General features: G+C 40.2%; 1 protein-coding gene across 1 annotated transcript in view; it reads left to right on the forward strand.

Annotated features, from left to right (window-relative positions):
- FAM13C (family with sequence similarity 13 member C) overlaps positions 1 to 10,569 on the forward strand; it is a gene marked incomplete at both ends in the record, with an annotated part of 111,724 nt that extends 101,155 nt beyond the window's left edge. Inside the window, 5 exons of the mRNA XM_084210334.1 lie at positions 266 to 477; positions 7,465 to 7,560; positions 8,387 to 8,586; positions 9,561 to 9,662; positions 10,446 to 10,569. Of these exons, the coding sequence (XP_084066460.1) occupies positions 266 to 477; positions 7,465 to 7,560; positions 8,387 to 8,586; positions 9,561 to 9,662; positions 10,446 to 10,569 (734 nt within the window). The remainder of the gene's footprint in view (positions 1 to 265; positions 478 to 7,464; positions 7,561 to 8,386; positions 8,587 to 9,560; positions 9,663 to 10,445) is intronic.
- Positions 10,570 to 12,071: the final 1,502 nt, after the last annotated feature.

Genomic DNA, 12,071 nt, shown 5'->3' on the forward strand with positions numbered 1-12,071 from the left:
CTTCTCCTTGTGAGGACCACTTGAGCACCTGGATTGGCATGGCAGGGTGGCCTCTGGAAGGGAGAGGGACAGTTTAAATTGCTCTAGGAAGCAAAAGATGTTACACATTAAAGTGAAGCAGAATTACTTTCCTACACACCTGTGGTATGATAATTGTTAGCAAGGAGTAGGAAAGTTTCAGGGTTTTTTTTCCCTGGTAGTGTCAGAGGAAACTCCTTTGCAAATACTCCTAATCTATTTACTTGCCATGCAATTTGCCTTTCAGAGCTGAAACTCAGAATGTCAGAAGAGCAAAACTGTACCTCCACAGTGCCCCAAAGAAATGAGCAGTGTGAAGACAGTGGCACCTCTAAAGAGGCTGGCACACAGGAGGCCACAAGTATGGAACCAGCTCCCTCAGTGGAAGAAACCATGGACAGTGTGTTGAGACGACTAAAGGAGAAAAGACAACACTTCAACCTTCCTGAGACTATTAAGGTATTTAAGAAGCATGGCTGTTCCCTCAGAACTCTCTCACCAGTGTGGCTGGCTCAGGGTGTGCCAGGGAGTCCACATCCTCTGTCTGCTGGCACTGCAGTGCATTTTCTCTCTAGTGAGGTGGGAGCTCTAGTGCAGTTTCCAGAAGTGACTCTTTTGAGAAGAATTGCTGAGGTGCAGAAGGCTTGTTAAAGCAGTGCTAGGAATTTCCTGCTCAGAGAAACTGAGCATGTTTCTGCTCATGTGAAACCAGTTGCCAGGCACTGCAGGAACCTGCTGACATGAGGCTGTGTGCACAGAACTGCATATCTGGTGTACTGAAAGTGGTGGCAGCACAAGCACCTTGAGTCCACAGAAACTGTGTGACTAAAAACACTCCTGAAGGTATTTTGATGATAAAGATCCCCTCTCAGCTGAGAAATGCTCAAAGCCTCTGCAGAGTCAGTAGCATGCAGTGAGGTGACAGGGACAGCACAACCATTCAGACTGCTTTGCTCTCCTGACCTTGTACATTTGTGCTGATCCTGCCCTTTCTTCCCCATGTTCTCAACTACTCTTCTAAATGTAGCAGCAATATTCCGTGGAACACGATTGCTTGACTGGGAAATCAGTTTTTGTTTTAAAACTAGTACACGTATTAAATTTTTGCTGTGCCTTCACATTCCTGGCACAATATAGGGTTCTCTAAAACAATATGTACCACCCAAACCCCCACTCTTCTGGGGGCTGTTTTTGCCATCAGAGGATGTTGCTGTTCTGATGCTATTACCACCAAGCAAGACAACAAATTCTCAAAGGTACCTAAAATCTAAGTGTTGACAGTAACATTTAGACTTTGGCTAGTAACTTAGAGAGGTGAAGGGGTGAGATGGTGAAGAACTAAATGCTAAACTATGGAAGAACCAAGAAATTATTCTGGGTGGATTTCAGTAGCAGAGAGTAGCCAGCAGAGATAATTTTTAATTTTTGTTTTGTTTCTAATCTTGGTTCTCAAAAAACTATTGCTATATAAGAACCAGGACTGTGCATAACAATGCCATGCTTCTCAGATCTTGGGTGCTGCATACATGACTGATTTTTTTAATTGTTTCTTTTTATGTGCTACTTTTTTAGAAAGAGAAATGAAATGGAAAATGTGCTTCATAACCAGAAAACAACAAAAAAAGGGCAACAAAACCATGCTATTCTGTACATAGCTCAAACATCCTAACAGTGCAGACTGTAGGATAATATTTTCAGTCATTAATTTTTTTTATTATTGGGGTGAGAGCAGATGACACCAAAACAAATGTCTCTGACAAAATCCAGTTCAAAAAACTGTCTTATAAAAGTAAGTGGGCATCTGTCCCACTAATTTTTCAATTTTTTTGGACTTCCCTTAATTTTTCAAGAGAATCTTCTAAATTTAGGAAATGGCAGTGAGGGCTTGAAATATTCCCACAAACAAGGAAGTAATGTAAATTAAATATTTGCACATGGCAATACTTTTAATTATTTTTTTTTTAGATCCTATTAATTTGCTTTTTGTTTTCCTGTAGATAGAACTTTTGTTTTTAAAACTATTAGCAAAGGTGCTTGGTAACAGTTATCAAAACTGTTGGAGAACAGAGACTTGAGCAGGAATAACATGAAATCAAATTTATCTATTCCAAAATGATATATTTTAGTAGCTCCCTAAGCATAACATCAAAAAAGATTGGATTTTGATTATGAGTCATCCTGGAGTTTTGGGGGAGAATGAGGTTTGTGGCACCGATGATGCAAAATGAATCAAGGATGTCTGTGGTAACAGAAGAGATCAAAGGCTTCATTTCAGCTACAAACAACTTTGGTGTTACAGTACATATATTTTATGTGGAGCATTTTGTTTTCTATATAACATTTAGATCCTGCACTAGAATCTGAGCTAGATTAACAGTAAACTAAGTAGCAGCTAAACATTTCTTTTTGGGGGGTATTTAATTATTTTGGCCAAAGGTAGCATTTCCATGAAAGCCTGCCAAGTTCTCCCCTGAAGTTCACTGTGGAAAACCTCTAAAGCCCTGCTGAAATACAAGTGAGAGCATGTGTGTCCTTAGAAAGGTGCAGAGTAAGATCCCAGTATGTCTAAAGAGCACAAAACACAAGGCCTGAATAGGAAACAGCAGAATATGGTTTCCAGAACCAAACACCCCTCCTGCAAAAAGCTTGTGAGTAAAGTCATTGAATGGGAAGACAAAGAGAAAATTTGGGTTGGCCTGTGCATGGCTCAGTACCCCACAAAGGGGTGGCCACCTGTTATTGTTTGTATTACATAAACTACCACCTCCCAGTAATACATTGGGAGATGGTAATTTATGTAATAGCTCACCTTGGGTTTAGCTACAAGGCTTTAGGAAAAAAAAAAAAAGATTGAGCATGAATGTAGAAGGTCAAGCGATAAAAAGCAAATAAACACAATTTTAATAATACTACTGAAAAAGCTGCACCAAATCCCCCAAAAAACAAATCCAAGACCCAACTCCCAACTTGGAATCCAATGTGAGTGTTGGGTGGCTGGGGCTGTGACTGTGCCTCAGGCCCCTGGGGGAGCAGCAGCTCTGTGCTGCTCAGCTCTGGCTCACAGCCTTTCCCAGAGGGGTAGGGTTGGAACTGGCCTGATGGGAGCTGGCACTGCTCTATGGAGGTGTCATGTCTATAGACTTGTTGCCTTTCTTTATACTTTTTGTTTCTAAGTTTGTGTTAAATGCTGCTTTATAATGAGCCGCCACACATCCCCAAGTGGCAGACCAAGGCCCTGGGAACCTGACTCTGTGCCTGCATGGAAACAAAGCACTGCCTTTCACAGGATCTGGGCAGGCCCAGCCCTCAATGGACTGTCTGTCCTTCTGTCCCCAGTTTGTATTTTCAGTCTGAAAAAAAAAACAGTGAACTTGAAGGCATAAGCATGCAGGGAACTGAACAGACTAGTAAGGAAGATAACTGTACACAACATTTTGTGTGCCTCTGTTCGAAGTTATGAAAATCAAACTACTACCTTATCTTTAGCTGAAGTCCTCCTTTTCTTTCTTTTCTTTCTTTATATATCGCAAATAACTTTTGCCTTCTGTATGAATGTTTGCAGCCTGTCCCCCAAGGCTTTTCTCAAACTGGCTCCCTTTATGTATCTGTCTTCTCATCATTGACCCACTTCAGTTCGTATTCTCCTTGGCTATGAAGCAGTGTTTCTATTTAATTAGCATTGAATCTCCTGCTGCTGTATGTAGCCTACAGTCTTAAGATGTCTCAAACAGTTCTGTAGTTTGTGACTCCAGCTGCCTTCTCTCATTTTGAAATTATCAGCTATTTCAAACTTAGCTGAATACCAACCTGTCTTGAGATTGCTAATAAAATGAGCTAATGAAATAGGCTCAAATGCTAAGCCCTCTTGAGATCGTTTCTCTCGTGTAAAATCAATGTTAATGATCACCCCATTTCTTCCCCACCACTCAGCTGCTCCAGGCTTAATAGTTTTTGAAAGAATTAACCTTGTATTAATTGCAGAACGAGCTATAAATAAACAAATTAGCTGATTTATAATATTCCTGCATTCTAGTTAGCAGCTCATCTCTTAACACGAATGACAGATGATTTTAGAGTGATTAACTCATGCAGACCTTTTAGGAAAATGTGATTAGCGATTCTGATTAATGGCTCTGTGCTGTTTTTGCATTTGAGCATCAAAGAAAACAGGTTTTGCTCCTGTTGAAGTTAATAGCAAGGTGCTCTGGTACTAGAAGAGTGTCACTTCAAGGTTGATTTATTTTTAAAGGTAGGGTCTAATTAGTAGTCACTTTTTAGTTGTCACTACAAGCCCCCTTGTCATCAGCTGTCTGCATAAAGGCCCCCTGTGTGTGTGTCCCAAGTCCATGGTTCTTCACATTACTTCATCTCCCCCGCACCTCAGAGCACCTGGCCCTAACTCAGGTGGCTCTGTTGTGACCTGGCAGAGGCTGTGGGAAATGACATTCACTTCATGTGTGCCTTGGTGTTCTGGCCCAGGTAAAAATATGCAACTGTCAGGAGCAGCTCTAGCTGGGGAAAGGAGGGGACAAATACCTCTTACACTGTGTGCTCCCCTCACCACACACCTGGACAAATATTGATTATTCACTAACACTGAAAAATCAACGTTCTTTTGGTACCAGTGATTCATACTGCAATCTTTGAACAGAAGTAAGATGTTTGCCATTACAGGTTGGGCTTGCATTGCTACATCTTTGAGTTCTACATCCCCTACCAGCCAAGGCAAATCTATTTCTCTTTCTTGATGAATAATAAAAAAGTTGAGGAATGCTCTCTATACATTTTTTCAGCTTTCTGAGTATTTTGTCTGGAATGGTAGTTGCTCTCATTTTTTACAACTGAACATACTTAATATATGTCGTGTAATTTTGGACTCTGTTCTTACTAAGTTAATGCCAAGTCCCCATTGACCTCAGTGCAGACAGAAATAGAATTCATTATTAATGTTTATCTGGGAAGAAGAGATTATTAAACAGATGTGTACCTTTACCCTTGTCATGAAATCCTGACTCACAATCTCATAAATAACTTTTTTAAATAGGATATGACAAAAAAGCAAATGGCTTTGGAAAAAATCAATCTTCAGAAATGTCTACTATATTTTGAGAGTATTCATGGACAACCTGTAAGTATGCCATGGAAAGATAGGTAAATTAAAAATGATCTAACTTCTCTCACCAGTATTTTTGGTATATTAAATATATTTAGATGAATTTTACACAATTAACATAATTTTAGTTATTTCAAACTAATTTTCAGGTATAAATGTTATTTCCTGATACTGATGAATTTGGTTTATATGTTTAAAATTAAATTAAAATAAAAAGTGGCTCTGTATCTCTCCATGATTGGAAAATGCAAGGTTTGAGGATTAAATTGGAAGATTATATATTCACAGCAGATTTGGCTCTGCTATCATGTATGATTAGAATGCTTATCAGCTGAGGAAGGTTTTATATAGGGCACCATCTCAGATATGAACTACAAAATTACATGACCTGTTGTATATGTTTATCCTTACTACACAGAAGAACTTAAACTATTTCTTAAAATCTCTTCAAGGGGCTTCATTGTTGAATGTAGGTGCAAACAAACAAATGCCATAATTGGTGGGATGATGATTTGAAGATTTGTCTACACAGCTGAGGAATTTCTTTTTGATATCAATGTCTGTATTCTTGTGAATGTCTGTTTCTGGGTAGTAGTTTTGTGGTAAAGGGAACTCAAAACACTGTTTGTCTAAAAAAATGCCAGCTGTTAAAATTATGATCTGATTCTGACCTCATTTTTGTTCGTCTTCTTTGGGCTTGGAATGAGACCTGAGGGATGGAGTGAGTATGCAAGAAGGGTATGAAGAAATTCTATTTCCTAAGAAGGAAAACAAAAAAATATCAGTGAAATGTAGAGGTAAAAGAGACTCGATTCAGAGATAGGAGAGAGAGTAACATGGTGCCTTTGCAGCACAGGGTTCAGAGAGGGTTCTCTAAGGGCTGAAGCAGCTCTGTAACAGCAGCCTCGAAACACAGCGCAGTGAGCTGGGGCTGACGTTTTCCCTGCTGATGTCTGGTATGGCTCAGCATCATCTTTATCCAGAATTACCTGACAAGGTCAGACAGAGAGACTGACCAGGTTTAAAGCAGAAAAATTACCTCTTCTGGCTTGTTTGGCATTCCCTGGAGCTCTTATGTGTTGTAGTTCAATGGAACATGACGACTGAGGAAGAGAAGCGGGATAGGCAAGCCCTGACATTCCACAGTGAAGGGTGGCTCTAGAAGTGGTCCCCAAGCACTCCATCAGCCAGATGTGTGCCGATGTGTGCAGTTTGTCTACTGTCCCCCTTGCTCCTGCTGACCAGGCATTTGTCTATCTGAGCAGCTTTGGAATATTGCCTGTGCCATCAGCCACGATGTCTCTTCCGACCTGCCATGTGTTCACTCATCAGAGTGGGTGCACCTGGGCCTCTCTGCAGCGCCAAAAATCAGTGAAATTGCACCAGTGAGTGCTCATATGTGTGGGGGCTGATGGCCAGAGGCTGATCAGAGGCTGATGGTGGACTAGGGAGCAAATGGCACTCTTTAGACATTTTACCACGTAGAAAAAGGTTATTTGGGGATGTGGTGTCATGGCATGGTGTGGTTGGTTGGCTGGGGGGGGGGTGGGGGGGAGGTGGTTTGTCTTGTTTTTGGGGTGGTTTTTTTTCCTTGTGGAATTTGTTTTTTCCTTTTTTTTTTTTCCCCCTTAATGCAGTGAGTCAATCAAGTGCACAGCTAGTTTCCCTAAGGTGTATTTTTGTATTTTGAACATTTGTGGCTGGATCAGGCACTTAGCACCTGATTTGAAATAATTTTCTCTTCCAAATCAATGCTCCAAGTGCTCACGAAAGACTAGAACAAAGTAAATGAACAGATGGTAAATGCCCACTGTGGAAGGGGCAGCTCTGGTGAGGAATGCAGGCAGCAATCCTGCACAGAGGCAGCTCCATGTGCAGACTGCAGAGCCATGTTCTTGGTGCTCCCCATCCCACCAGGCTGATGAGTGATGAGTGCCTTGTCCCAGGCAGGCTGTGCCATTCCTGCTGCTGTCATCACAGCTCAGGAGGTGAGCTGGCAATGCAAGGCACAGCAGCAGCACGCCTGAACTCCTCCTCCTCTAGCAGCAGCCTCAAGAGAGAGACTAATTTACCCTCTGCCTGGGCAGTGTGGGTCAAAAAAGTGAGAGACCATGCTGGGTATTCTCCATGAGAAAACAGATTATAATTTTCCTTTTTATAAATTGCATCAATTAAATTACAGTTCCCAAGGAATATCTATTGAAGCAAAATACATATCTGCTCATACTCTTCTAATACCTTTCTCAGCTTTACAGGAGAAAATGAGAATCTTTTAAATGTACTTTTTAAAAAAAAATTTTTGAGGGCTATATTTTTTTATGATTTCTCTTTAGGTAACTAAGCAAGAAAAGAGTCTCATGAAACCTCTTTATGACAGATACAGAATTATCAAGAAACTTCTGGCTGCTCCATCTTTGATCACAACAATTGTAAGTTGGAAAGAATTCATCCAATGCCAAGGAAACATTCTAAATACTGTGTGATTTGTACCTCTATGTCCATTTAGCAACAATAGAATTACTGATACCAAAAACCCCTGCTCATTGGTTAATACAGGGTATTGATACTTAAAAATGCTCTGTAAAATTCAACTTCTGTACATGCTAGAGGTTCCAGTGTACAGCAGCAGTTTCTGAGGCAAGAGCTTTGAAAAATCACAGTGCAAATCTTGGTACACTTGCACATGGGTATTTCATTGAAAAATTCCACAGCAATTCTCACTAAGTGGTACTTGTTAGGAGCTTTGTCCTATGGAGTTTTTATGTTTAAGCCTTAGTTTCAGTAGCCCAACTTTTTTTCTGAGGATGGAGGAATGTGAGCAAGATGCCAATATCAGTCTACTTCAGTAGTTAACACTAGTTGTGGATTCTCTGCCTCCAACTCTTTCTACAGTCAAAACATCTGGATATAATATATACACAGGAGATGTGTATATAAGAAGGGTACAAGTTCCAGCCAGATTGCATTGCTTTCATAAATACAGAATGTTAGTTATATCTTTGCTACATGTAAGGGCTTTTGGGCAGACAGAAATAAATTGCTGGCTGGAGATACCTGGGAGCAGGGCCACCTTCTGTCTTTTCACTCCTGGTAGGCAATGCAACCCAGTGACCCCAGGAGTGTTTTCATGAACAACCTCAGGTAGACCTGGTAAACCTTTCAATATGTGTCAGATCCTAATTCTTTATGTTGTCAGCCTATTACTGGAAGCATTGTAATGTAAACAATTAATTAGATAATGTTTTGCATTTCCAGCAAGAGGAAGAAGACTCAGATGAAGACCGTTCTCAAAGCAGCCATGAGTTATCATCTGGCCCAATGTCTTGCTTCCCTGTTGAAGAGCACCTGTGTTACTCACAGGAAGAGAGTGAGCCTGCACATATTTCACCTCTGGATGAAAAGAAAGTTTACAGGCCAACAGCCTTGTCAATGTCCAATTTACATGAGGCAACAATGTAAGTTGTCTCTTTTTCCCCCCCAAATGTTTTAAAATAAATCTTGTAGACTTTGTAAGTGAAATATGAGCCTTTAAGAGAAATATGAGCCATACCTTTTGCATAAGTATATTCTTTACCAAAGGAGTGATTCAGTGCTTTGTTATGGGAGAGAGAAGGCAGAGGAGATTCATTGTTTGGGCAGCACCCTGGTGGTTTGAGCTGTTTATTCAAAAAAATTTTTGTCTTCAGGAAGAGAAAGATAACTTGTGCCTTCCAGGAACAGATATGTTCTCATACCTTAGGGGATGGTATCTTTTTTTGTGTTCTGATTGGAAGGTCTTAGATGAATAAACAAAGCTAACTAGACTCTAACACTGTAGAGATCAAAAACAAATTACTTAGATTTCTATGTAACTCAACCATGTGTACAATAGTTTGCTCATAAATGCTGGGAAGATATTTCTGCGCATTTTGTCATTATGCAAAAAAAAAAAAAAAAAAAAAAAAATTACCAGGCACAAATGTCGCAACAGAATTCTCTCTCTGCTTAAACCCTTGTTGTCTGAACACTAGCTAAAACATGGCCTTCCAAAAATTATGCTTCTGGGTGCCACTAGCATTTCAAGTGCATCACAGTAATGATTGGGAAGAGCTGCAAATAGGAGCAGGGCTTGCATGTTGACTGTAATTCAGTTACAGCATTTCCTCCTGTGAGATACTGAGCCCTGTCAACCCCATTCATTCCACAGGGAATTTAGGCCAGTAGTAAGGCTCAGTCCTGAATGCTTCCCCTCTTCCATTGACCAGTCTCTGCCTTTCCTTCATTAGCTGGAACACCAGTAAAAAGGAAGGAGTACAACTAAGTATGGAGTTATGGAATGTCTTGGGGCTCTGGTCAGTGCCTGCCAAGGGCCCAGAGCAGAAGCTCAAATCCAGGGCTTCACAAACCTCCCAGGCACAAGGGGTTTCATGTTCTTGTCTCTGTTGCACAGGCCAGTTCTGCTTGAACATCTCAGAGAAACAAGAGCTGATAAGAAGAGACTTCGCAAGGCTCTTCGAGAGTTTGAGGAGCAGTTCTACAAACAGACAGGAAGGTAACTCAGCAGAGCCCTCTCCTTGTCCCCTTTGGGTTCTGGACAGGGGTGTTTCTGTACTCTGGGATGAGCAGGCCAAAGGGGCTGCACCTAAGGGCAGCAAAATACTCTGGAGATGTCTGGTCTCTGGACATGCCCATCTATCTCTCTGCTTAGTTCCTTCAAGATGGTCATCCATGAGGAAAGCCAAGATTCGGGGATCTTCCAGGACATGCCTGCAATGGGTTTATACCCACCTCAGCACAGGATATTCCCTGAGCTGAAGGGAGGCTGCTAAAAGTCTTTCTGAGGATGTCTGCAGGGAATAGACTTGGCAGTTGGGCCATTTTTAAAGAGATTTTAAAACCAGAAGCCGCTGGGTTTTTTTACCCAGAGTTAAATAGTGGACATTTTTCACTCTGTTTTTCCTCCTCTTCATTTAGCAAGTATTTTTGTTGAAACCCATGGTGTATATGAGCACTGGTAACAGTGGTAACTGGAGTTTACCACTGTTACCACTGCATTACTGCATTTTCAAAACATTATTATGACTTCTCTGCATGTTTGAGAATGAAGTAATTATGCTTCCACAGCTGACAAGAAAGTTGTCTAGTATATGAAAATTCAGTGTTTAAATATGACTTTATTTCTATATATTAGAGCTTTTTGGGCCTGTCAAATTATCTCAGTCATTTACAGTCAGTAAAAAATCCCCAATCCTCATCATTTCTTGCAGAATGAATTTTTAAGGTTGTTCTCTTCTTACTCATAAAAAGTGATGGTGCTTTTATTTGCTTTTCATAGGAGTCCTCAGAAAGAAGATCGGGTGCCAATGGCTGAGGAATACTCTGAATACAAGCACACAAAAGCCAAAATCAGGCTCCTGGAGGTTCTCATCAGTAAGCATGATATTTCCAAAACAATTTGAAGTGAATGCAATGCTGTGATAGTGTTCTCTAAGGAAAAAAAAATCAAGCAAACAAACAAGTAATGAAAAAGAGAAAGTAATTTTAGAGGTCTTGGTCTGCTGCACGATTATTTAACACACTGAGATTTTTGATGCACTTTACCAATTATAATAGCTGTGATGAGAGAGGACAGCAATATGCAAGCATATTAAGCACGGGTGAGTGGAATATAGTATATATTTTTCCTTTTGAAAAAGCCTTGAAGTGCACTGTGAGAATGTTAAGAAATTAAAAGGATGCTGAAGTAATGTAGATTCTCAGTTTGACCTGCTCTAAAGGTGTGAGGAAATGTTCTGCAGGTTTTTAGTACATCTTAGTACATGCTAAAGTGCCACACGTTTGTTTCCATGTGTTATAATTAATTAGTAATGTTGGCTATTAAGGTGCTGATTCACTAGATTAAAAGAAATGAATTTGAGTGAGTGAAGGAAACACCCAGAACATACTCTAGCTATCAAGACAGAGCTGCCTTTCAATTCCAGTGGCTTCAAAGAAAGGTGCATAGGAAGAAGCATTGCCAGGGCTGGGAGCAGAGGAGAGTGATGCTGCTTATGCAGGAAAAGGCCAGAAGGAGACTGCCAAACAGAACTAGTGGTGTTACAGGCATGAGAGAAAGTGCTTGGCAAAATGTAACAGCTGCAGGTTGCTGAGAGAAGATGGAACAAATGTACTGGCTGCTGTCCTTTTCACTAGTTCATAGGACCTGGCTCACAGAATTTAGAAGTCAGTAAATAGATCAACTACATGCTAATTTTGATTTCTCTATTAACCTTTGCACTTTTGTTTGCCTGATGCTATAACATTCGCTTCTCTAACTACCAAAGCTCGTTTAAACGCATGCACTTTGTAAAATGTTGAAGTACTTCTTGTGTTATAAATTGCCACATATATATATAAAAACAGGACTAGATTACTGCATTATGCTAAGATATTTTGGATAGATAAAGTACATGGTATATAAGTGAGTGTCACAGTTATCTGATGAGGATTGCTAGACATCTTGTTTACTGAAAATAAGGTTATAAAAAGTTATTTTTCCATTGGAGTTACGCATCTTTCTTAACTTTCAGAGCACCACACTTTGTAATATTAAGGAGAATTGTTGCTGTTTATGGTAGGCCATTGGTGTGAAAAGTGGACTAGTAATAGAAAGATTATCAGCAGGTTTTGTACTAGCAATGAAAAGCAGGAATTCTGGGAAATTCCTACCCCAGACAGAAAGGAGGGAAGAATTAAAGAAAAAAAAAAAAAAGGGACTGGAACCAGTTGAATAGTTGAATCATGTTTAGTGTTTTGCTTTACCTGTCATTTTGTATTGACCACATAGTATAAGCAACCTGTTTTTTATCTTGGTAAGAAGATTTTGATTTTATAAAGCCTATTATGTACCAACCAAGTTTGTATTTATCGAGTATGTAATGGCATGATTTGGAAGATGTACACATCTTCAAGTAGTATGGAG

This window comes from Fringilla coelebs (assembly GCF_963513975.1).
Source record: "Fringilla coelebs genome assembly, chromosome: 8".
NCBI classification, from domain to species: Eukaryota; Metazoa; Chordata; class Aves; order Passeriformes; family Fringillidae; genus Fringilla; species Fringilla coelebs.